A 19,891-nucleotide genomic window follows, 5' to 3' on the forward strand; every position below is an offset into this window, starting at 1 on the left:
CGTTTGGTGGTTGCTGTTCTCTCCCATCATCACCACCACCCTAGCAGTCCTCTGCTTTGATCAGCACAACACCACTTTCCAAGATGGCACACAAAGACCCGTCACCAGAGAGAGCCGCGAAGCGGGCGACGAACAATAAGAAAGCCGTTGCAGAAATAGTCACTGAGATGGGCCGCCGCAAGCGAGCATCTCGAAAGACGCCAGAAACCGTGGAGAAGGCAGAGGAAGCGAAAAAGCGCCAACGTTGCCGTTGTCGCAAAGACAACCCAAAGAATTGCTTCCAACACTGGATGTCGTTTCCTCTCTTCACTTCTACCCTTCGGATTCCCCAAAGACTTCCAAGTCGGAGCCGGCCAAGGACAAGGTAGACGCACCAGCCCCGTCGCAATCCTCACGACGGTCGAAGCTCGAGAGCGAAAAGTTAGCTTTGGCTCAGAAGCTATCCAAAGAGGAGATCACGCCGGCGGAATACGAGAGAGCGATGTGTCTGCTCTAGGACCGGTCCAAGCTGTCTGCGGACAGGGAATGGGCCATCATCGGTTCCGATGGGCCATCTGACGAGAACGAGAACACCGTCGACGACAGCAACCAGCAGAACGGCGGGCGCTGCGTGTTGATGTGATGGTCCCGTCTTCACATGGTTCAATTCTCGGACGTTTTTCATGGGTCCGGGGAGCTGAGCTTGAACTGGAGAAGACGAACGAGTCGGCAACCGGCAGCAGCGGTTGGGGGGGGGGGAAGCTCGGACTTGGATAGCGCTTCTCTATCTACACTAGCTCTCGCTACCCCAGACTTGGCACAAACTTGCGAATGGAGTCAAGCATCCCCAGCGACCCAATGCGCTGGGAGGAAGTGCGCTAGCAGGGACCGGCCTCAACCCCGCAGCGTTTGTCAGTTGTTGTTCAGGCCCAGACAGGCATCGAGGACGAACGAGGTGGATTTTTTTATCAATCAGCTGGGAAGACGCGAGAACGGCATTTGATTTTGGCAAGGTGGGAGGGACAGCTTGGACGGCTTGGACTGCTTGGGATTGTCGGAAATCCTCAGTATCATGCCACAGGTTTCTCGACATGTCAGTTCAGAGTTTTTGTCTTTTCTCATACGGAGTAATTCGTCTAAATCAAATACATGCCTTATCGCTTCCACAGGATGGCTTGGAAAAGTGTAGGTACATCTGATGTGTGAATTCGGAGAAGATTACCCACTCTGCTTTCCTTGGTTGAGCCTAGACTCTTATCTCATGCAGCAGTCCAGTCAACTACTAACACTAGAAGACGTGCCTTCTTGGGGTAGAATATTGCTTTTTTCTTTGGTTGTCTTTTCCACGACATGCCCAACTGAACGCCTGACTTGGCTGTTGTGTGCTTTCTGGTGCCGAGATATTCAACAGATGAAATCAATCTTTGATTATCTACGGGAGGTACCCTTTCAGATCTTCTGTCCAAGTATATTTCTGGCCCCGCATTCTCATCACGTCTAGCTTCCAATACCAATGTGGGTGAACAGGCTGAAATGGGGTTCCAAAGTCCCGACCACCAATGAAGGTTGGTGTCGAAATAATGATACCCCAAGCACATGGCTTAATGACAGGGGTCTAGATGGATTGGACTTCTTTTGCATACCGCCCCTCACGTCTTCTCCGCATTCGTTTGACTTACAGACTGACAGACGACTCCTCTTCCCCAGATTCTGCTGTCCAGCATCCAAGCTGGGGTACGAGGGCAAGGGTCATGGTTACAATTTAGTCCAGCCAAGTTGGCTCCGGTCCATTGGCCGCTCGTCTTGTGACCCCGACCGCTCTGCCATAACTGCAGTGGTTGGGGTCGGCACTTGGGATTCTGATGTTCACGGTAGGGGTATCAACGCCCATCCGGGGTTGCAGACAGAAATATATTAAATGGGACTTTTACCTTCCGAACCTGCCACCCATCCCGCCAACAACTCTGCTATCATCTGCATCCTTAGCTCTGTTCTTTTTACTTGCTGGCTGCAGTGAGGCATAAGACAGGGGTATCTGTAGAGATACACGGGGTCTTTCTTGGTTCAATCTCTTGTCTCTGCAAACGTGGCATAGATCAGCTTCCTTCCTTTTAGCCATTGCTACCGACTCTTTTATCTGAAAGCCTCTCTCCGTCCTCTACTCCTTCAAGTCTTACTTGGCACCTTCTCGACATCTTCCTTTCTGACCTCGATCCAGTCACGACAACAACAAGATGCCGTCTCCAGGAGAAGAAACATGGAAGGATCACTGGAAGTGCTTCGTGGCATGTGGTATCATTGTACTCTCGCCATTCCAGTATGGCGTGGACTTTGGTCTCATCGGTGGTCTGCAGGCCATGGTTGGCTTCCTCAAGGTTTGTTTACTCACCATTCAGCTCATCCCCCCCTTGTGAGACAACTCTGACAAGAGTGGCACCAGATCTACGGTCATCCAGCCCCTGACACCGCCATCGGATGGAACCTCGATACGACAAGACAGCAATTGATATCGAGTCTCATGACCCTTGGCGCCTTCATCTCGTCCGGAACGGCAGGCATCGTGGCCACGTACGTGAGCAGAAGGCAGTGCCTCTGGGCTGCTTGCGCTCTGTGCTGCGTCAGCAACGTGATCATGATGGCTACTGAGGACATTGGCGCGCTCTATGCTGGCCGGTTCCTCATTGGGTTGGCCAATGGATATTTCATGACCTTCAGCCAGCTGTATATCCAGGAATCGAGTCCTGCCAGATACAGAGGTTGGTTCTTGACCGCCTTCCAATTCTTCACTTCCTTTGTGAGCACCCTTGTTTCTTCTTCACACATCGCTATTGAAATAAAGGCTGACAGAAATCTGAACAGGGCACTCTGATCGGCACCATCATCGACTGGGCCACCGCTAAGCGCCCCGACAAGTCCGCCTACTTGATTCCCCTCGGCATGATCTACATCATCCCTGTCATCATGACCGTCGCCCTCTTCTTCATTCCCGAGTCCCCCCGCTGGCTCATTCTCCAAGGCGACTACGAGAAGGGTGTCAAGGCTCTCCGGTGGTTGCGTCCCGTTGGCGCCGATGTCGATGCCGAGGGTGCCGAAATCAAAGCCGCCATCGACAGGGAGAAGGATCTCAGCAGCAGCATCAGCGTCATGGACATGTTCAAGAACCCCATCGACAGAAGACGCACCGGTCTCGCCGTTGGTGCTGTCCTTTTGCAAGCCGCCTCCGGTTCCATGTTCGTCATCGCCTACAAGGCCTACTTCCTCGCCATGTCCAAGGTCTCGGACCCGTTCGCTATGAGCAACGTCCTCTCCGCCATGGGCATCCTCGCCATCTTCTTCAACAGCTTGATCGTCGTCCGCTGGGGCAGACGCCGCGTCGTCCTCACCACCGGTCTGGCCATCTGCGGTATCCTCCAGCTGATCATCGCTGTTGTCTACCATATCCTGGGCGCAACCAATACCACCGGAATCGTCCTGGTAGCCCTGACCTGCGTCTACATGATGACCTACAACGGCATGATCTCCACCTACGCCTGGCTCGCAGGCGGAGAGATCCCCTCTCAGCGTCTCAGAAGCTACACTTTCGGTCTCGCCGCCGCCGTTGGTTTCTTCGGCGCCTGGCTCACAACTTTTACAGCGCCATATTTCATCAATCCTGCCTCTCTTGCTTGGGGTCCCAAGTATGGCTTCATCTGGTTCCCCAGCTGCATCATCGGTGTGCTCTGGGTTCTGTTCTTCTTGCCCGAGACCAAGGGCCGCACCCTCGAGGAGATTGACGAGATGTTTGAGGCCAAGCTGCCTGCGCGCAAGTTCAGACACCACATCTGTGTTGGCCATGTGAATACTGCCGAGAAAATTGATGATCGCGCTTCGGAAAAGGTGAGCCCCCCCAACCCCTGAGCTTTGGATTAGGATTAGGGTTATGATACTAACTTTTGCAGACACCCACCGAGGTTCAACATGCCGAAGTGAAGGATTAAATCGTTTCCTTGTTTTGCCGTCTATAGAATTGAGGATCAATTGTCTTAGATACAGACAAGGCGTTTGGGAGGTTGAATGCGATGAGTAATGTGGAGGAAAGTTGTGTCTAGATAAAACATAGAGATGCAACTGGAAGCCAAGTCTCTATCACATATTTTCATCTACCGTGGCTTCTGCATTGGTATTTGTTCCATAAGGGGGCATTTTACATGACAGATACTGGGCCAGCTTTATGACAGAGGATCTGACCATCGCAATATCAAATGCAACATTCTGTCCATGCTTATTGTCTGTGTTGAATCTCCACAGATCAGTATCACCTAGGTGTATGATATCATAGCCCATACCCCCAAATGCAAATCAATAGGCCTTTGAAGACATTTCAAAGGCCTAGTAGCTATCTTTAAAGGCCTATTTAATATGTTAAAAGGCTTATTAATGATGTATAAACGCCTATGAACTATCTTTAAACACTTATTACCTATCTTTAAACGCCTATTAGCAATATTAAAGGCATATTAATTTTTTTAAAGGCAAGTGAACTAGCTTTGAAGGTATATGAACTATCTTTAAAGGCCTGTTGTGTATGTTTCACGGTATATGAACGATCTTTAAAAGCATATGGACAATCTTTAAAGGCCTATTAACTATGTTTAAAGGGCTTACACCCTTTCAATTGAATTTTTGTATCTGAAGCCCTCGCCGAAAGCCTGGCAGTTGAAGCCCTTGCAGAAGCCTGGCAGTTGAAGGTCTGGCAATTAAAGCCTTGGATAAGGTGGTGTGAGGTTGAAGGCTTGCATCGGCGCGTGGCCATCGGGCATCAACACCACGGCACTATTAACCACAACACTTTCACAAATATATACTGTAATATGTAAGACAAAAAATTCATTGCAATGTTGGTGATAATGGAAATAAGTGGATATCATGGAAAATAGTTGGTGAGAATATTATTGTATGGGAGTAATCACCCCCTAGAAAAAGGATAATGCGCCCTTAGAATTCCTTATGTATTATCTTGAAAGGCCTATGAACTATCTTTAAACGCCTGCGGACTGTCTTTAATAAACACTATAGGGTAAGATGGATGCCGACTTATCCCGCCATCTAACATTGTAACACCTTGCTAAGTACACTGTAGCAGGTATCCTGTAGATGATATCGAGAGTAACAGATTTGCAGTTTCTTTGATGGTATATCAGCGGTTTGACAAAATCATCAAGGTACATGACCCCCAGTGTTGGATGCACCCGCGACGGGACGATATCGCAGTGCTGCTGTAAAATCTTCGGTCAAACTGAAGTGAGCTCATTCAGCCATAATAACAGCATCCTGACCGCTGAGAATCAGTCATCCACCACCGGCCCGAATGCTCTATCTCAATTAGACGTCGGTTTCTGGTGTCATTGTCACCGCACTACCGGCTTGGCAGTTCTCCGAGCCTGAACACGCAGTCTGGGACACCAGTCGACCATCGCCAATGAACTACCAGACAGTCAGATCTCTAATACGATACTCCATAGCTGTGTTGGGGGCTGGTTGCACTGGCTGATGCTGTGCGTCGTTCATATTTCCCAAGCCGGACCGATCTATCCTCGCCTTCCTTTCTTTCTGCTCTCGCATACTGTCATCAGTCGTTGGGAGTAGGTGAGCTTGCCGGTTTGGCCCCCGGCTGGTGACACGGCTCTCTTGAAATACTCATCACATCTTTGCCTGCCGGCCATCTTCTGTAGTCTTCCGCGATAAAGATAGCAACTTGGCGCCACCAAGACGTGAAGGCTGTCCGGGTATCGGCTAGTGGGCCAGGTATGAGGGGAATCAAGTCTTGGAAAGGCAAGTACAGACGATACACACACAGAGACTGCAGTTACCCCTGTGAAACGCCATCCATCGAGACCAGATAGTGGTCTATGGTCGTCATCAGTGCGGGTGCAACCTGTGACCCAAAGGAGTACGGATGATGATGATGAAGAAAAAGCAGAAGAGGGGAGCCGGGAAGGTGTGGGGAGGTCTGCCTGGAGAAGCTCCGGTCTGCTCCCCACCAGAGCCCTTTTAACTCGTGATTGTGCCACTGCAATCCGCTGTGTCAACAAACATAAAACCTTAACTTGCAGCTTACCACGCTTGGGGATGGGCCCTGGCTCTAATACGAGCATCCGCAATCCAGAGCCAATTCCGATCTGGTGGGAACAGCCACAACGGCTTAACCGATGTCATTCATACAGTTCCAACCCCCTTTTCCCTTTCCTCCCTCGTCCTACCAGCACAGCTATTCATACAGACACTCCCGTGACTGGCGGAGAGCGGGCATCGTGCGCTCGTCTCCCTTCCGGAATCATGGCAGGCACGGCTCTGCCTTCTTGCCTCCATGTCTAGGAGGGCGTTTTCACGCCGCTGCGGCCTCCATGGTTGCTAACGTCGGGACCCCTCGACCAAGCTCAATATATCCATCAACAATTCCAAGCTCCACGGCCATCCCATACCAAGAACCGTTCGCGGCTGCACCGCCGGAGAATTACATGATGCAAGGGAATCCAACAAATACAGGTGCTCCGCCGGAGAAACCGTTGGTCCCGAGCAGCACTGCAGATTGGGAAGCCAAAAAGGATGTCATCAGGCAGCTGTACATGGACGAAAATCGCATTTTGAACGAGGTCATCGATATTATGCACCGCGTTCACAGGTTCAAGGCAACGTAAGCTGGCTCTCTCTCTCCTCGGACCGAAGATAGTAGGCAGGCCGAGTTAACGTGTGAGACAATGACAATGCAGAGCAAGAATGTACAAAGGCCAGTTCCACAAGTGGGAGTGGTCAAAGTACAACACCAGAAAGGGACGAAGCCAGAACGCCTTGATGCCCGCTCAGTCCAGGGCAACGAAAAAGCGAGCACACGACACCGACAACACCGTCAGTAGTGAGACGGCCGCAGCTCACCTTGACTTTGATCTTCCAACTGTCCATTCAACTGGGAGCCAAGCTGTGATGGCAAGAGTTGGAAATGCGATGAACACGCCGCTCTTGCATCAAAACTCCGACTTTCGCAATGTTGAATTCTCTCTCGATGCGTACAAGGCGCTGATCAACATTTGGTCCCCTGGTGACAAGCCGTGGAAGTCTTCGATTCCGTCACCTCCCACCGCGCCTGCTGGAACCATACTTCAACAAGTTCAGCAAGCGCTAGCTTTGTTTGACCGGGGGCAGAATGCAGGAGGAATCCGAATCCTGGACTCGGTCAATGAAAGAATAGCCTCTGCTCTCACAATCACCGCATCCTCTTCTTCTTCGGCAGCCTGTGGTGACAACAAGACCGGCACCGAGATCACCACCACCACCACTGCCACCACCGCCACCACTGCCAGCATCCCCATTGAAATCATATGGGACTGTTTTCTTGCCGTCCCCCAGCTGATCCTCACCGCCAACCGGCCCGAGCTACTAAGTCTCTTTATGGACTACCTCGCCCGCTACGCCAACATCACCCTGTCGTCGGGGCACCCCCTTACCAAAATCTCATGCCATCTCGCCGCTTTGACCCGTGCGTTTTCCATCCACCGCCAGCAAAAGAACGATCACCCCCAAACCAGCCAAGAAGAAGCCCTCAGCATGCTCAAAATGTATGTCTCCGAGTCCTGGACCCTCTGGCTCGACCTCATTACCGAGACACGCGGGCCGAAAGACCATGTCACCATCCACCTCCGTCGCGGGTACGCAGTGCTCATGGAGGAAGACGGCGATTCCCCGGGACGAGGAAGTTCAAGGTTACTTACCGATTTTACGTCCAGTCTGGACGAGTCGATCCAGATCCGCGGGGAGGAGGCCACCACTGCACGGGTGCTAGAGTTGGAGGAGTTACTGGCCAAGATGTACATGCCACTTTTTACGCCAAAGAAGCTGGCGCACGCGGAGAAGATGCTCAAGGATGTGATCGCAAAGGTGGTTACGAGGCTGGGGAAAGGGGGGACGAGGGCGGACACAGAAATGGGGTACAATGACCGGTTTTTACTCTTCATTGTCAAGCACTTCTTGGCAAGGATAGCAGATCATGAAGGGAATTTGGAAGCTGGGCGGAAGTGGAGGAGGGAGAGCTTGGAGACGGAGAAGAAGGATTTGTTTTGGAGGCAGACGTCCCAGATGGTGGAGGAGGGCTTGAGGGCGGATGGGAGGGAGGAGGAGGCGGAAGGGATTAGGCGGGAGATGGAGGAAGTGATGCCCAAAGAGGAGTAGGAGGAGGAGGAGGAGGAGGAGGGACCCGAAAACAGCATGACAAGTTGGATTGTTTTGTTTCAGTTTGGTGTGTTTACCTGCCATGGAGGCAGTACGAGGGGGTGCTGTGGCTGCGGAGAGGGTTAAAAGCCTTCAACGAGTGGCAAAAAGAGATACCTATGATTTGGCTTTGGATTTCCCCTTCTTTGTATCCATACCTTACCTGATAGCTTTGGACGTAGCGAAATTTGAGACACGGGACCACACACCTATCTGATACACGGCAGTGACAAGCACCGACTCCGACTCCTTCACCATCGCTCCCACATTCTCTGTTCCTCAAAACCGGGGAGTTGCTTATCCTCGTGCAGTTTGACAGAGGGGGCCCTGCACGGGTGTAACCTGCTCGCCTAGGAAGACTGCTTTACCAGTTAGCTGACACTGAAAGCTTGGCCCGAAAAAGCTGTGCTACGGCCGATACCCGAGTTCGGCTGATCAGAGGAGAAGGCTGCGGAGTGAAAGGGGGTTATCTGTCGGAGGATACAGCAATAAGCTCGTATGCAAGCTGCCTCGCAGACGACGGGGGATGCTGTGCAAGTGCGATGGTGGTGTCTGGTTCGCCATGTCCTCGAGAAATACTACGTTACCAGTGATGAGAATTAAGCCGACCTTCGCCCAGAAATATCTGAGCACAATTTCAGCTGATGCACCAACTTTCTCAGTGGGAGGGATGGTATGGCACATGTCATGCAAACCTGAAAGTGCCTGGTGCTTGACGGTAGGGGACAGCCCCTGACAGTTGCCCGGCCAACTTGGGCCAACTAACCCCTGAGTTTGCTACCCTAAGGGGTTCTGGCCCCATCCCATCGCCTCTTCTGAGCGTGAAATGAGAAGTATCTCCAGGCAACCAGAAAGGCGGTAATTGTCGAGAGTAGCACGAGACTGAGTTTTCAATATTTCTATTTTGGCATGCCCGCTCACCTTGCTCATCGCTCCGCTCGGGACCGTGGTACCACGGTGACATCAACCTTGCCACCCGCAACGGAAAGCCTCTCCGGCACAACCAATCCACGACAGGGAGTCCCGCTCCTAGAGAGCGATCATTGAAGCTGGGGTAAGATGTCAGCTCGGCGACCGGGATGGAGCTGTCATGGCCAAGAGCTGACCGAGTGACAACACAATGACGTCCACGACTGAGCTGTCACCAAACACAATGCCTCCCTATAACTGCGTTACCCCTTTTTCTTCTTGCCATGTAACAAAAACAACTCACCGGACACTTTTTCCCTCGGTCAAAAGAGGAAAAGCATCCAGCCAGCAGTCACAGCCGAAATGTCCGAGCCCGACTTGTCCAAGATCGCCCGCGATGCTGAGCGGGACCTGAACACGTATCAGTCCAAGACCGGCTCCTCCAGACGAGGACTGGATGACTCTGGTGTCACTGACACGTCGGCTAACAAGATGTTTTCCGGCTCGACTGTCAAGACGGGGGACGACTTTGTCACCAGCAAGAGCTACAACCGTCGCATTCCGGGTGATGAAGGAGGTGATGTGGACGACAAGGGACAGTAAGCCATTGTTGCCCGAGAGGAGTACAAAATGAAAAGCAGGGGCTTACCAGATTCGCAGCTGGGTCCATGGCCGGGCGTATGAGGGTGAAGGTGGTCCAGAAGACAAGACAGCTCACATCTATCAGCACAATCCGGGCGGGATTGACGAGGCAACAGTGAGGAAGTGGGGCAAGGATCCGGTCGAGCTGGAAAGGGCTACACTCCGGAAGGACAGGCCTGATTTGCTCCCTTCCGAGGAAGCACTCGGCGGGAGAGCTAACGAGCCGGCTCACCAGGGCGACGTTTCCGAACAAGGTAGACTGGCGTCCAAGGCCAATTTGGGACGGGATGAGGAGGACAAGAGAGAGCTGCCGAGCCAAGGGTCAGGTGGTTCCCGCTACAAGGCGGCCTACTATGAGACACCCGAGAGTGTGCCCGATCAAGGAGCTGATATGGGTGTGATTCCGCCCAAGTCCTCAACGGGAAGATCACGCAACATCTAGTCGGTCAATTGATACTGTCGAGTAGTGTAATATGGTAAATGTTCTGTTCTGTCTATCATCTATTAGTGTATCCCGCGTAGTGCATCAAGGTGCAGATGTGATGTTGGAATGACCGACAATCTCACAGCTTCTCGTCCTCACGAGGGGCCTCCGTTAGAGACTGTAGCACAAATCCAGCCAGCGGCACCACCCACTCTTTGCTCACGGGCACATAATGCCCGCCTGGATGGACCACCTTGACTGCCCCCTCCGACCTTTCCACCAGCCCCTGACTCCTGCTCTCATCCACCACTGTATCCAGACCACCAAAATAGTGCAAGCTCGGCGTCTTCACCTTTGGCTGATAAAGCCACCCGCTCAGGTCCTGGTCCACAGCCCAGAACCCAGAGTACGACACCCAAAACTTGAGCGGCTGTCCGCCGTTTGCGGCCCGTATACTTTCCACCCACTCCTTGTGCTCCTCAGCCGGCTGCCTGAACCCTTCCAACGCGGCAGCAAGAATGGAAGCTACACAACCCCCCTGACTGAACCCAATCACACCTTCGATACCGCCGCCGGTCTCTTCGATAGCGGAGGCGAGCTGTAACATTCCCTGCTGGACAAGACGATACGACCCAGTAGCTTCGTCTTTGCGGAACCAAGCCCAAGAGTCTATCTCCTCGTCCTCTCTGCCTTCGTTGTCGGATGACGGCTGATACCCCGGGATGTCGCGGGGGTACAGCCGGTTGGGGGCGGTGGGGTAGATGAGAGAAGGGATGAAATTTCGGGGAGCCAGAGCCTTGACGAGGAGCTTTTCCACCGCGCGGGTTTTGGCGCGAAAGAGGGGACCAGATTGAGTGTAGCCTTTTTTTGCCAGTGTTAGTGAGCTGAGGTCAAACATGAGAGTAAGTAGTACGAGTGAGAGGTGCGGTGAGGGGTAACCGATACGACGAGTCGAGAGTGAAAGCGCTCATATATGAGTCCCTAGGTCCGCAAAAAAAAGGCTTACCATGAAGCATCAATATTTTGACTTCCTTCTTTGGTGGCTTGTTGTTGACGGCCTTGCCCCTGGGAACTGGCGTGGAAGCCCCGGAGATGGGAGTCTGCGTGCCGCTTTGTGTCTCGGCCATGGTGGTGCTGCAAAAGAGACTTCTCTGACTAGCGCTGAAGAAACGCACAACTTGGAAGGAATGGATCCGAGATTGCGACCTGCTGGCGACAAATCTCCAGGTGTGAAATGACAGCATGTGAATAAAAGCTATCAACTGCGGCGGCGGCGTCCATCCAGTCTTCTCGGAGGGCCAGCGGGATTGGCTCGGCATGACACATGCGGCCAGCGTTGGGGTTCGAACTTGGGTTTAAAAATCACGATAAGATAGGGCCCACTGGAGGCGAATCACCCAGGGGCATGGCTTGAACAGACATGATTTTTGATAAGATCAAGGGATGCCACATGGGCTTATTTATTTTCTTGGGGGTATCGTTCAACTACGAGCAGCAACAGAGACATGTAACCTCTACTGATTCCCAACGTATCCTAAAGCAGCAAAACGTGCTCTCAACGCGGGCGCCCAGCAACGGGTAGAAATTTAATCTATGCCAGAGCGAAAACATCCATACCAACGGGAGAATGGTGATGAATGTCGATAACCCACTGCGAACAGTGAGTAGCTGGCAAATGCTGTTGACCTGAGTCTTGAGCAAACCCCGATCCCTCTTGATAACCTGAAAAACTGGCTTCACAATTCCTGATATCGACACCAGACTCTGAATTGAGCAGTCATACAGGTTGGTTCTCGGCAAAGCGACTGGAAAGCTGTAGATGCCATCCGTTTCACCCTTCCTCTCTGCAACCTCCCGCGCAAACAAGGGGAACACATCGAAACCGCCGACACAGCTCAATTGATGTTGGCTGCCTGCTATGATACATATACACTGGCGCAAATGACCTCGGAGCTCGCGTTCAGGGGGAATAAGAATCGTGGGTCAAGCAAATTGCCGCATCGCTCTCGTCTCTTGTATTCCAACAACCGTCGTCAACAGCGTCGTCTACTTTAATGGGAAGCCTTGGCGTTGGGGTTGCGGGGGTCGTTCTTGAACTCGTCGCCTGTGGGGGAGTATTGTTAGTATTTGGGAACTCGGTGGATCGTGGGCGTAGGGAGTCGGCGAGGACAGGAGGGGCGGAGGGGCATACTGTTCATCATGGCAGTCTGGGCCGAGTTCACGCCATAGGCAATGACCACGGCTGGTAGGAGTCGAGGTTAGTTACTGAAGAGTAGCCCGGGGGAGGTGTCGTCGAGTTATAGTCGGGTTAGGTTAGTGACATACCGGCAGCGAAGAAGGGAGCCATGGGACGCACTGTGGTCATTCAATTGTCAGTCAGCGCACACGATGATGGGGGGATTCAATTGGGACAGCAACATACACACGGGCGTCGGGAACTTCTTGAAGGGGGCAACTCCGAGCCAAGACATGGTGACGGTTATCTTCTGGGTTAGAAGATGGACTGGGTTCGGGTGACGTTGGTGATGGAGGTTGTCGGGGTGGTCGAAAACGAGCGTTTTTCACGGTTGCTTCTGGCTCCCGAAAGCTGCCAACCAACGTTGCCGAGAGGCGGAATAGGTGCCTGAATTGTAAGGCTTTCAGCAGTTCAGTCCAAGCTGAGGTGACCCAAGCTTCACTTTAAATCCTTGGCATGGACGGAATCCGTGGAAATGATTCTCCGGCTTCTCCACTCCAAAGTGAAGCTAGGCGAGTCCAGGCGCGTGACATCATAACCCCCGCACCTCACCAACCCCAGACAAGCAAACGGGCATCAAGGCCCGGGCTTGCGCCGGACCCTGGACATACTACCAAAGTGGACAGCCAGCTGGGGTGCTGGGCTGATATTTGCTGCATGAAGATGGACTTCAGGCTCACTCACCTCAGGCAGGGGACCAGCTGACGTTGCTTTCCGGACTGGCTGTTGACTTGTACTCATCTGTTCCCTGTTCCTAGCTCCCAACTCCCAGCTCCCAGCTCTCCAAGCTCCCCCTCCCTCCAGTTCACCTGAAAAGGAAAACACCTTACCTTAAAGCTCTCCTCGAACCCCTCACCAACCAAATTATCACCAACTTTACCTATCTACTTTACGCTCTCAAGTGCGGGGAAATAGCTGTGCGCACCGTAGCACCCGGCCGTCTCTCTGTCCAATTATCCTCCGTCTTCCCCCTCCTTTACTACCATCCTCTTTGATTTGCCCTCCCCTTCCCCTTCTCCTCGCTCTCAGATTGTGCCGTGCCTGCCACTGCCACTTCCAGGTTGCTTCCTCTGCTGTGCTCTGTCTGCACCCACGCCACAAGCTTACCCGGCAGACCGTTGCCCGTCCGCCTTCTGCTGTTACATCTGCTTCGTTGCTGCTCTTGCGTTTCGAACTCTCCGAGACGTCCCATTCGGCACCACATATCGAACCATTCCAACCACCGCACCGGCGCTCGATTTTCTTTGTTTGCTATTTCTAGCGCGCAATTGAAACTTGTCAAGGCTGACCGTTCCGGCGAGCGACACTTTTATCAGACTCGCTGCTTCGAGAGACAGTTTTCTTCAGTCTGGCCGATCGACAAGCAAAGTAAACAACCACCGAAATCATGCTATCTAGACAACTTGCTCGTCGCGCCGCGGCTGGCGCTGTCGTCCGGCCGGCAACCACCAGAGCCTTTACCACCTCACTCGCCCTCTCGTCAAAACGCACCCCCTCCCTCGGGGACATCGAGCCAGAGCAGCAGGAAGTATTCAACAAGAAGCAGAAGGAGTTCCGGTTAAAGCTTGCGGAGGCGCAGAAGCAGCGGGAAGCCAGTGCGTTTGCCTCGTCTTCTTCTTCTTCTTCAACATCAACCTCCTCTTCCCCCTCCACCTCGGCCTTGGGCCTTGGAAAGCTAAGCACAGGGTCGAGCACCGCTACAGGAACCACTGCCAACGCGGCCGAGCACGAGCCCCCTCGCAAGGCGGGCCCCCTGACGAACCTGATTTACGGGACAAAGGAGGGCCGCGAGATGGACGCCCAGATCGAGGCCAGCTTCAGCCAGGTGCTGGCGCGCGGCAAGTATGTGCACTCGATTGTCTTCCACGAGGTCAAGCCCAAGGACGTGGACGAGTATGTCGAGCTGGTGGGCAAGTGGTATCCCCGCATGGCCAGCATGCCGGAGAATAAGGTTCATCTGGTGGGCAGTTGGAGAACGGAGGTTGGCGACTGCGAGACATTTGGTATGTTTTCTTTTTGATACCTGTGTAGCTCCCGTCGTTTGGGTGACTAATCTGCTTTGTCTCAACAGTACACATCTGGGAATATCAGCGCTATCAAGGCTATCATGCCTCCTTGAACGCCATCTCCCGCCACCCGGAATATCCAGCCTTTGAAAAGAAGCTCCGCGGCTTGATTCGCAGCAAAAAGTCCTCTCTCATGCAAGAGTTCTCTTTCTGGCCAACGACCCCTCCCCGACAGCTCGGCGGCATCTTTGAGCTGCGCTCCTACACGCTCCACCCCGGTAACCTTCTCGAGTGGGAGACGCACTGGAGGCGCGGACTCAAGGCCAGGCGCGAGGTGATGGAAGGTGTGGGAGCCTGGTTTGTGCAGATTGGCGATCTCAACACGGTGCACCACCTCTGGCAGTTTGCTGATCTCGAGGAGCGCAAGATCCGCCGCGAGAAGAGCTGGAGCCAGGAGGGCTGGGCCGAAACAGTGCACAAGACGGTACCCCTGATCCAGGAAATGAAGAGCAGGATTCTGGTGCCCATGCCTTGGTCTCCAGTGGCCTAAACATCCATCCAGACATGTCTTTTGTTTGACCGCACCTGTAGCTAGCCAGGCATGCTGAACTTGCTAATCATAAATCAATTCGAACCAAACCATGAACCTACCCAATACTCCCCATGCTTTGCGCCATGTGTAATTCAAGTGTGAGAATGTCTGAAACAGCACATGAACCCTTTCGAGTAGTACGTCCGATCCAACTCCAGCCAATGCGAACAACAACCACCCCTTGTCATCTGATCAACGTTCCCTATTCCTGCACTGCCATCAAGTGTCTCGTCAGCTTCCTCCCCTGCCCCATCCAGTCCCAGTGGTATGGCCGTGTACTAGTGGCCACCCCCAGTGACGCTCGACCCGCGATGACTACGAGGATAAGACGATGCCTAATCCTCCATTTCCTCCCCCATGACAGCTGCCAGATTCCTCCTCGCCAAGCTCAGCGTATGCGTCAGAGCCGTGAGCTTGGCTGTCAAACTCATGAGACTGGGATCCGCACTCTCGACCCTGACCTTTTCCCTCACATACACCTCGACCTCTTTTCTTCGGGTGCCTGAGAGCACCGGCGCCAAGGGAATGTTTGGATCGTGGTTGCTATTGTGAATGTGCGGTAGCCCAGTCGAGTCGCCACCTGTGCAGCAGTACCCGAAAACCCGCTCGGCTTCGTCGTGTTCGAGACGGCGGGCGGTGCCAATGGCGAGGGCAAGCTTAGTGCTAAAGTGTACAGGGGCGTGGGCGGGTTCGAGGGTTCGGAGCCAGAGGACCAGACTTGAGTCCTGAATGGTGAGGTGGAAGGACAGGCAAGGATGGGAGGACTGGTTGTGCGAGCTGTTGGAGGGGATGGTCAAGGGCGGGATGAAGTGGGAGGGCGCTGCGGAGCGAGAGGTCCAAGAGGGATCCGAGTTGAGAAGAGGCGGCCCTTTGAGAATGGCGAGGGACTCTGTAAAGGACTGCGAGAGGAGGCGCAGCTGGGCCGACAGAAACTGGGGGGAGGATGTATTCTTGTCCAAGGTTGGCGAGGACTCGGTTGGGTACGAGTAACTGAGGGTCAAGTTGAGGAGGTCGATCGAGTGGGTAAGCAAAGTGTGGAGGGTAGTAAGCGGGCCGAGGTGTATGGGATGGTTGGGATTGATGCTTATCGTTTGCTGAGGAAGGGTGCGCAGACGAAGGTGGATGGTCTATTTCACAAACGTTAGGGAATATCAGCGACACAGGAGACCGGGAACAACAAACCCCCTTGACAATGCGCGTTCCGACACGGGTGATGGTGCCCTTTACTATCTCATTTCGAGGGGTGCTCAACACCAGAGTAGATCCGGGATCGATGGGCGCAAGGAGCGCATAGCAATCTTCGAGGCCATGCTTGAGGTTGGTGAGGGTTTCGTGGAGCTCTTGAACAAGCCAGCCGAGTTCGCGTTCCTGTGTTTGCCGTGGTGTAAGTGGAAGTCTAACCACGACCCAAGATTCCAAAAGCGTCTCAGCCATTGTGCTCCTGCTCGAAGTCAGCGACGTACTTCAGATTCCCTAATGGCGACCTTAAGTTCTTCTGGCGCAATTCGAGGCCAGATTTCGACAGACATGGTTTACGCGTCCCGGGCTATCGTGATGTTTGATTCGGGATGTAGGCATCCATATTACGATTGAGACTTTGTCGGTTGTGTGGTGACTGTCAGCAACAATGATGGTGTGCCTGGATTATGGATATCATATGCATGCAAAAGAGAACAAAACCGTTGGAAGCGGAAGTGGTATGACGCTACTGTCTGAGACGCTGTCGCAATTGTTGGCGGGGAGCTCCATGTTAGCCAGCAAATACGGCAGGCGGTCAAAGCTCCAGTGGGGCTCTTCAGCCTTGGCCCGCCCAGTTCTGGGCTTGACGGTCCCACTAACGGCTTTGAACTTTTGACACCATCTTCCATCAACTACGCCGACCTCTGACGACAGGACTCACTCTCTACACTTTGCATAGCCGGCACAAACTACACCGGCAGAGCCTCTGTGACAGTTTCCAAGCCCTCATCATACAGAGATACTGTTGCTTCAACTCTTGCACCCACAGGCCGCATCTCATATCCATCCAAGAAGCCATTCCCCCCATCTAGTCAACGGCGATCTCTCTTTTGCGACTATCATACACCCGGCGACGCACCAGCTTCTCCAGTCGCAGTGCCATGGCCTCTCCAACGACACAGCAGCCTGTGGGTGCACCAACTACGCTGCCAAACAAACCCGAAAACAAGCTCCCACCCATTCCAGATGGTTCGTTACCCTCACCTAGAGCGACCGCAAATCTGGCCCACTCCGCTAACACTTTTGGGGTATGCAGGCTCTCGAATCCGCAAACGCCCCCTTCCCCTCCCTCCTCACCGGGGCACCTTGAAGTCGGCCGCATCCTCTGTCAATTTCCAAAACCAGACGACACCCGACATTGATGGCTACCTGCCCCCTCCTCGCGCGAATCGCACCCAGATCATCAAGGTGGCCTCTTCGGCCTCCCACATGTCACTTGTAAAACGCGTACGAAAGGCACTGGAGAGCGCCCGAAATAACCAACAGGGAACAACAAAAGGTCTGCCCTTGGCAGCACGTGTTGCCGCTCTGGGTGCGAAGAATGGGAGATCAGACCAAACTGGGCCAATATCAGATGCGCTGGATGATGTCGTGCTTATTGCGACGGGGAGGGCAATTCAGAAGGCGGTTGAGGTGGGGGCCTCGTTCACGAGAGAACGAGATTTGATTGTGATTGCGAGGACGAGGACGGTACAGGCAGTGGACGACATCGAAATGATGGACGAGGATGCGGAGGAGGAGGACTCGGCGCGGGTCAGACATGTTAGTTGTGTCGAGGTTGGAGTGAGGTGGGCCAGTTGATTGTAGCAGAAGCCAGGAGAGATTCACTGGGAGATTCAACAGCATCATCACATTGGCGTTTTGGGCGGTTATTGGATATGCAAGGGAAATATGACATGGGCGTTGTTTGGGTTTTGGCTTGAAGTGGGCATAAATTGGTGGGGGATATACCCGGAGGCCATATGTTATGCGTTTGGGGACACGATCATGATCTGTGGACTAGGGTTTTTTTTTTGTCAAATGATGTGGCGAGGGCCAGCTCTACTGCATTTTCTCGAGTCACGCGATGGTGCAAGACACTTATTGCACATGGTACAACTGTCGAAGCATATATGGCATCGAATACTCTCCTGCCGCCACTAGGTTACAACATTTGCAAGTGGCAGCAGTCTCAGTCGGGTTCAAGCCGGGCTTGGAATGGTCGAGCAATGTCGACGGGCGTCATGGTGGTGCCGGTTTGTGTCGTTCTCGTAAAGATACTGACTGCGAGGTTCAATGATGGTGAAGAATAATGTCGAAACTCTCAATGAACAGCCATTTCAAGGCGTCATTTATGTTCTGGGATTTGGGCGATGAACACCAACAGCTCCAAACTAGCTTCCAAGAAATACGGATAGCAACACTTTCGGGGTTATGGTTTAGCTAGATCAGTCACCTACCCGGCCTACTTGGTACATCTCTCGGATACTTGAATCAAGACATCATCACCACCCTCACTGAGCAGCAGACATAGTCAGGTAGCGCAGTCGTTAAAGACCGGGGCTCGTGTACGCACCAAGTCCGAACCTTATGAGGGGGATATAATATACCGAGCACTGAGGTGGGCTTGAAGCTCCGCGCTGGAATGCTCTCCCGTTGCCTCGGAGAATGAGGGTCAGTGTTTGGTCTGCGCATCATGACCCAAAATTGCGTCACTCGAATGTGTCGTCAAACAATTCCAAGTCATGCAAGGCAGCCTGATGGTCGGATATCCACAGCATTAGGATTTTTGGAAATGCCACATGGCACCAATAGTTAAAGTTTTCGAACGCCAGGTGTTGGGCCTCAACTGCTTTCAAAACAAGAAAAAAATGGCGCAGTTTTGGAATTGGGTTAGTTTTACGCAGTAGTATAGGTGGATTGATCACCATCCCTCTGAAGGGGGAAACATCGTGAGACTGGCCCTTTGTAGTTTTGACTTTTTTTGTTTTTTGTTTGTGACTCCCTGCGCATGGACCATCCATCCGTTGTTCTGCTTGGGATCGTCGCAAAGCAGGGCCGAAAGATGGTGCGAAAAAAGAGCGATCCATCTTTCCCCAGAAAAACGCACGGGCAGCTCTCGAAAGGAAAGAAGCGTTGGTCTCGGCTCACCCTTCCCGTTGGCACGTCATGTCAGGCACACCAATCAGAACACGCGCCGAGGTGGGGCGCTCTTCTTGAAAGCAAATTGCACAAATTTCACCAACGTCCATTATGCCGCCTCGAATTGGTCCAGACTTTGCCGCTGCCTCCTCGAGAAGATCCTGATTTCGGGAGCTGTTGGACGGGAATCAAAAAGATGGCAAAGACAGACAGATGAAGTCGAAACAGACTGCTGGCCAAGTGTGGCTGTCGAGTCCAGGTGCCAGGATGATGCGATCCGATGCGTGGATGCCAAAAAGGAAGCGGCTTTGCTGGCACAGCATGCATGCCCTTTTGGGGATGGCGGCCAACGTGACAAGGTAGGGTTCGCACTGACAGAGCGAGATCGGGAGTTGGACCTGCAATTTCGTGCATGAAACTGCTCTTGCCCTTGAGCGCCGTGCGGGTGCTCATCATGGCCATGACGAGAGAAAGACGACTTTATCCGCCAGAGGGAGACGGGGTCGGCCGATGAAGGGGGCCTGGCAACGAGGGCCAGGACGGGAGCCAGCCAGCGGGCGGCAAAAGGTGAGAGACAGCTCTCAGCAGAGGGAGACGGACGACCAAGCAGAGAGACAAGCAGGGATGCCTTGGATGTGGTGGACTTGCTGCAGGTACCGCTGCAACATCGTCCGTGGCGCCAATCCCCTTGCGGGGAAGCCCGCGGTACGTACCTTTGTTAT

General features: G+C 53.2%; 9 protein-coding genes across 9 annotated transcripts; 5 read left to right on the forward strand and 4 right to left on the reverse strand.

Moving 5' to 3' along the window:
* Window positions 1-1,672: 1,672 nt before the first annotated feature.
* Window positions 1,673-4,227, forward strand: QC764_610770 (uncharacterized protein). The gene is made up of 4 exons (XM_062949558.1): window positions 1,673-2,354; window positions 2,420-2,773; window positions 2,839-3,855; window positions 3,918-4,227. The coding sequence occupies exons 1-4, from the start codon at window positions 2,214-2,216 to the stop codon at window positions 3,954-3,956; spliced, it is 1,551 nt and encodes a 516-aa protein (XP_062798311.1). The 5' UTR covers window positions 1,673-2,213; the 3' UTR covers window positions 3,957-4,227.
* Window positions 4,228-6,015: 1,788 nt separating this feature from the next.
* On the forward strand, window positions 6,016-8,445 carry QC764_610780 (uncharacterized protein). The gene is made up of 2 exons (XM_062949559.1): window positions 6,016-6,652; window positions 6,729-8,445. Exons 1-2 carry the CDS (start codon window positions 6,168-6,170, stop codon window positions 8,179-8,181), a joined length of 1,938 nt encoding a protein of 645 aa, XP_062798312.1. The 5' UTR covers window positions 6,016-6,167; the 3' UTR covers window positions 8,182-8,445.
* A 1,047-nt stretch (window positions 8,446-9,492) lies between these two features.
* Window positions 9,493-10,213, forward strand: QC764_610790 (uncharacterized protein; the record flags this gene model as incomplete). The annotated part of the gene is made up of 2 exons (XM_062949560.1): window positions 9,493-9,728; window positions 9,790-10,213. 2 exons carry the CDS (start codon window positions 9,493-9,495, stop codon window positions 10,211-10,213), a joined length of 660 nt encoding a protein of 219 aa, XP_062798313.1.
* Window position 10,214: 1 nt separating this feature from the next.
* Window positions 10,215-11,514, reverse strand: FSH3 (Family of serine hydrolases 3; the record flags this gene model as incomplete). The annotated part of the gene is made up of 2 exons (XM_062949561.1): window positions 10,215-11,056; window positions 11,202-11,514. The coding sequence occupies 2 exons, from the start codon at window positions 11,512-11,514 to the stop codon at window positions 10,335-10,337; spliced, it is 1,035 nt and encodes a 344-aa protein (XP_062798314.1). The 3' UTR covers window positions 10,215-10,334.
* A 732-nt stretch (window positions 11,515-12,246) lies between these two features.
* On the reverse strand, window positions 12,247-12,666 carry ATP18 (atp18 subunit J of the mitochondrial F1F0 ATP synthase; the record flags this gene model as incomplete). Its single annotated transcript, XM_062949562.1, has 4 exons — window positions 12,247-12,299; window positions 12,387-12,437; window positions 12,521-12,550; window positions 12,618-12,666. The coding sequence occupies 4 exons, from the start codon at window positions 12,664-12,666 to the stop codon at window positions 12,247-12,249; spliced, it is 183 nt and encodes a 60-aa protein (XP_062798315.1).
* On the forward strand, window positions 12,533-15,076 carry QC764_610820 (uncharacterized protein). Its single transcript, XM_062949563.1, has 2 exons — window positions 12,533-14,434; window positions 14,503-15,076. The coding sequence occupies exons 1-2, from the start codon at window positions 13,819-13,821 to the stop codon at window positions 14,985-14,987; spliced, it is 1,101 nt and encodes a 366-aa protein (XP_062798316.1). The 5' UTR covers window positions 12,533-13,818; the 3' UTR covers window positions 14,988-15,076.
* On the reverse strand, window positions 12,687-13,172 carry QC764_0101280 (uncharacterized protein; the record flags this gene model as incomplete). The annotated part of the gene is made up of 2 exons (XM_062941076.1): window positions 12,687-12,818; window positions 13,116-13,172. The coding sequence occupies 2 exons, from the start codon at window positions 13,170-13,172 to the stop codon at window positions 12,687-12,689; spliced, it is 189 nt and encodes a 62-aa protein (XP_062798317.1).
* A 288-nt stretch (window positions 15,077-15,364) lies between the features above and the next one.
* On the reverse strand, window positions 15,365-18,096 carry QC764_610830 (uncharacterized protein; the record flags this gene model as incomplete). The annotated part of the gene is made up of 3 exons (XM_062949564.1): window positions 16,493-18,096; window positions 16,212-16,397; window positions 15,365-16,156 (listed from the first exon to the last, which is right to left on the reverse strand). Exons 1-3 carry the CDS (start codon window positions 16,556-16,558, stop codon window positions 15,365-15,367), a joined length of 1,044 nt encoding a protein of 347 aa, XP_062798318.1. The 5' UTR covers window positions 16,559-18,096.
* Window positions 16,874-17,849, forward strand: QC764_610840 (uncharacterized protein; the record flags this gene model as incomplete). Its single annotated transcript, XM_062949565.1, has 2 exons — window positions 16,874-17,237; window positions 17,305-17,849. Exons 1-2 carry the CDS (start codon window positions 17,150-17,152, stop codon window positions 17,847-17,849), a joined length of 633 nt encoding a protein of 210 aa, XP_062798319.1. The 5' UTR covers window positions 16,874-17,149.
* Window positions 18,097-19,891: the final 1,795 nt, after the last annotated feature.

This window comes from Podospora pseudoanserina, chromosome 6, assembly GCF_035222485.1.
Source record: "Podospora pseudoanserina strain CBS 124.78 chromosome 6, whole genome shotgun sequence".
NCBI classification, from domain to species: Eukaryota; Fungi; Ascomycota; class Sordariomycetes; order Sordariales; family Podosporaceae; genus Podospora; species Podospora pseudoanserina.